The 4,342-nt window shown below is 36.8% G+C and overlaps 1 protein-coding gene across 1 annotated transcript; it reads right to left on the bottom strand.

The window, feature by feature from the left end:
• Positions 1-972: 972 nt before the first annotated feature.
• LOC113055085 (uncharacterized) lies at positions 973-4,342 on the bottom strand. The gene is made up of 5 exons (XM_026221055.1): positions 3,814-4,342; positions 3,201-3,297; positions 1,757-1,910; positions 1,453-1,580; positions 973-1,327 (listed from the first exon to the last, which is right to left on the bottom strand). Coding segments are annotated over exons 1-5 (741 nt in total). The 5' UTR covers positions 4,174-4,342; the 3' UTR covers positions 973-1,325.

Genomic DNA, 4,342 nt, shown 5'->3' with positions numbered 1-4,342 from the left:
TGCATCGCTTATTATGTGTGGGGCAATTATTCTCTGTGTGTGTGCGATTACAACGTGTGCAGTCTATGGCTTCTTTCTTCTCGCCACCCTTTTCCTTATTTGGTGGCAAAAAAGTTATTTTTTTATTAACAAGTGTCTTATTTATTATACTACACAGCATTATACATAGTCATCCGCGAATCGTGTGTAGCCCATATCTGTGTGTGTGTGTTTCTTTTTTTAAGTAACATGTATTTAAATTCTCTAAGATAAGATGTATATCTTGTATATATATATATATATATATATATATATATATATATATATATATATATATATATATATATATATATATATATATATATATATATATAAACTACATGTGCTGGAAACTGTGCTCTCCATTTTTCATTAAGTGTCAAATGAATGATCTGTAGTGTATTGACTAATGTGTGTGTATGATTTGAAAAAAACTGAGTACAGGTGAGATGGTTTTGAAGCGATTTTTAGATTTTGCCAGAAGAGTCTGGGGTTCTGTGAACTTTGTTTGAAGGTTGGGATTTGTGTTTAAGGTTTTAAGAAATGTGTTTTAGCAATTCAGAAAAGCTGTAATAGGAGAAGACTGAAAAACAGTAGTCATAATGTTATCATTTACAGTTGGTCGTCCCCTCACGCTGCCCGAACATGTTAAGCCACATTACCAGTCAAACAGGCTATTACTCACTTTATTTCAGTATCATACTAAATTAATAAATAAATACAGAATATGCTTAAAAACATGTATCTTTTATGAAAAAAGTCACATTGTTTGATTTCTTATTTTAATCACATTTGACTGATGTTGCAATCATTTTTTGGTTAAATTTAAATGTATATCATAGAATATGCTGTACCATTTATTGGTGTGTGTGTCAACATTCAACAAGAGAGTCAACATTTTAACTTTATTCAAAAATAGCTCTAAAAAGGTTTTCATGAAATTCTTAAAAAAAAAAAAATGGCTCTTAACATTAAAATATCATCGGCGTATTGGCCTTGCTACTCCAAACTAAAATAAATACAATTCAGATACATCTAGACATTAAAAATTTACCACCAGTGAAGTACAGCATATGTTTTTTAGATAAAAAAAATTCTCCATTGCTCTCAACCGTGCCACCAAAACTTTTTGCAACACAAACTCCTTCATTGACTACATGTGATCATAAATTTGGCAATAGCACATCCAAGTAAAGATTTAAATGTGCTCCAAATCCAGGGTTACAAGTGCAGCTGAGCAGTATCCTCAGAACAGTGTTGCACCGAATCATAAACCCAAATACTCCATCATCCAGCCTTTTTCTCCTCTCTGAGAATAAACCAGAGTCTCATTAGCACACAGGATACTGATTCATCATCAACAACGACACAACAAAAACTGTGATCAGCTTGAATACTCTGAAGATGATTCACTTAAACACAGAATGCACTTACATGGTACCAAAAGCAGAGTAAGGCAAACGATCATGGCCAGTGAAACACTACTCATGGTGATTCCTTGGGCTCCGCTGCCACTGTGTTCAGCTTGATTTACATGTTGCTCCACAATTTTGCACTTTGTGCTGTGGTGAAGGGACAGAAATCTCATATCATTTCAGTTCGGTTTTGCAGGATATTTTCGCATTGCATGCTTTATAATCTAATTTAGGCATTAGACGGTTGCTTTAATAAAACAAGAACTCTTTCAAGAGTGATGGAATAGAGTTGGAAGTGGTGGAAGAGATGCTGAATGACTTACAGTTGCTCCTCTAAATTTTGCTTGGTGGTCTCGCAAGCCCTCTTCTGTTCCTCTGCTGCAGTTTGGAGCTGTTTGGAAGCAAGGCCTAGAGCCTCACAAGATGCCAGCTCCTTAGCCTTCAGAGTCAAATTGTGCTCCAGGGCTTCAATCTGGCCTGAAACGATAATGAAAACACTCCTCAGACAACGCAACTCATAAGGTTTTGTCAGATCATTTTCAGTGTAATACCAATAGTATGTTAGTGCTCCTTTTAAACAGTACTCTTAACAGTATGCCAAACATTCTTTGAGGAAAAAGGGCCACGCTAGGCGGTCTCTCTCGCTCTTGTATTCCCAGTTATTTTCATATCTCATGCATTCAGGAGTCATTTCCTGCAATTGTTTAGTGAGCCATGAAATACTGGCTCAGTATAAATTTGGATAAACAGTACTGATCCCTGCTGAAAAACAAACAATGACTTTAGGTGGTTTTAAAGTCTTAAACAGGTTGGTTTGAGCTGGTTGTAGATGGTTTAAGATGGTGTTTGTTGGTTTAAGATGGTCTCAAGTAGTTTAAGATGATCTCCCACCTGTCAAAGGTGACTTTAACTAGATGGTCCCCAGCTTAGTTTAAAATGGTTTGTCAGCCTTTAACTGGTCTATGGTGTCCCATGTCTGACCAGGCTGGTGTTTAACTGGTCTAGATGTTCTCTAACCAGGTCAGTCTGGTTGTAGATGAAATAAGGTTATCTTATACAATTTTAGAATACATACACAAGAAAGAGAAAGTAATTATTTAGCAAGGATTGCATTAAATTGATCAAGTTCATGATTTCGAATTAATGCTGTTCTTTTGAACTCCATATTTATTAAATAATTACTTTTTCAAATTCTAAATGAAAATGTGAACTTTTTCAAATTCTATCCGCAATGTTTCCACAAAAAAAATATTAAGCATTTATAATCATATGAAACCGTCATAAAACGGCACATTAAAATGATTTTATGAAGGATCATGTGTAACTGAAGACTGGACTAATAATGCTGAAAATTCAGCTTTGCTATCATAAGAATAAATTTCATTTTAAAATGTGTTCAAATAGATATTATAGATATTTTAATTTATAATAATATTTCTCAATATTACTTGATTTGTAATCACACAAATGCAGTCTTCTTTCAAAAACGTTACAGTTCCAGACTTTTGAACGGCTGTATAATTTTACTCGTATTAAATTTGACAACCTTTTCAGTGAATATAATACATAAAAACACATATATAAACAAGGCAAATAAATCTGGCCAAAAATAGCAGATTTTTAAAGCACGGTGCTTCATGATACTGTAAAGAAGTCCATGTCACAAACAAGCATTTCCTGTTTGTTGTCTCTTCCGAGTTTCTTTGGTTACATTTGGGAAAATGAGAGAGAGAGAGGGAGGGAAAACTCTGATGTGAATTGTCCTACCTTTCTGCAGTCTGATTTCAGCAGTGAGGTTTTCCTTGATGAGCTTGTATTCTTCGATTTTGTTGGCCAAAAACGTGATGTTTCCTTTCAGAATGATCTGCGGAAAGAGACAGAAAGTTAATCAACCACAAGTTCATAATGTTCACACGACCACATTAAGGTGTGGCTGTCAGATCTCACGGGCGTGTGAGTGAACACCACCGCCTCCAAAGATCCCAAACGACACTTGACAAAACAAGGCCACATAAATCAAGACAAGAACCTCTTTTAATACAACATAACACCCATGTTTTGTCTGGAACGATGTGAAGATTATCAGGCACGTTTATTCCAGGAAGAGCTTTGATTGATACCCTACCCCCCTCAATGGGCAAGAGATGTGTTTAATGTTCGGATCATATGATTTGGCATATATTTGCATAACTGTTAAGATTGAACTCAACCTGATTTGTTCTCTACTTCCTGTTGGGGCTCATTATGTAAAACAAAACCAGTTTCATATCTGACTTTCAACAAGAAGAAAACCTTTTCATAGCTGCATCTCATAACCTCACGATGTGTAAACGTACCGAGGTGAAGGCTAGAAGAAACCCAAACAAGAAGATAAACTCACATTTTCTTGGAGGGTGGCGCTCAAAGAGATGTTCTCAGACTGTATTTGCTCCTTGTACTGGTCTATTTGCTTCTGTAGAGCAGACTGGTTCTTCCATCCCTGTGTCAGCAGCTCATCGAAGGCTTTTCGGTCTTTGGTACGCTCGACTTTTTCCCCTTCATATTTCTCCCTGAGGGTTTGCATCTCCTTCTGACACTGATTCGCTGCTTTCATCTCGGACGAAGTGGCCCATACCACAATAATAACAAGAGAGATGATGGACCACACGGTCAAGACGCCGATCACGATGAAAAGTGGGATCCGAGAAGATTTGGAGTTTGACATCTTTTCAGGTTGGTGATGTCCGAGTAAAGCAGGCATGGGGGTATGTATCCGACGATTGACCGTTTTCTAAGTGAAATGAAACTTATTAAGCCTGGGTTTCCCCTTCAAGCTCAGCTCAGGAAGGGGGAGTGGCTCTCTTCTGAGATGGACCTGCCGTCCAGCTACACAACATACAGACATCAACGTGACATCAGCTAGAGGTTAT

Source organism: Carassius auratus, chromosome 36 (assembly GCF_003368295.1).
Source record: "Carassius auratus strain Wakin chromosome 36, ASM336829v1, whole genome shotgun sequence".
Taxonomy (NCBI): domain Eukaryota; kingdom Metazoa; phylum Chordata; class Actinopteri; order Cypriniformes; family Cyprinidae; genus Carassius; species Carassius auratus.
Note: the sequence above shows the minus strand (reverse complement) of the source record. Positions and strands in the feature narration are given on the sequence as shown.

Coding starts and splice junctions, on each gene's coding strand:
- LOC113055085 (XM_026221055.1), bottom strand. CDS start 4,173: ATGCCTGCTTTACTCGGACATCACCAACCTGAAAAGATGTCAAACTCC. Junction 1,911..3,200: donor TGAAATCAGACTGCAGAAAG/GTAGGACAATTC, acceptor TTATCGTTTCAG/GCCAGATTGAAGCCCTGGAG. Junction 1,581..1,756: donor CAAAATTTAGAGGAGCAACT/GTAAGTCATTCA, acceptor CCTTCACCACAG/CACAAAGTGCAAAATTGTGG.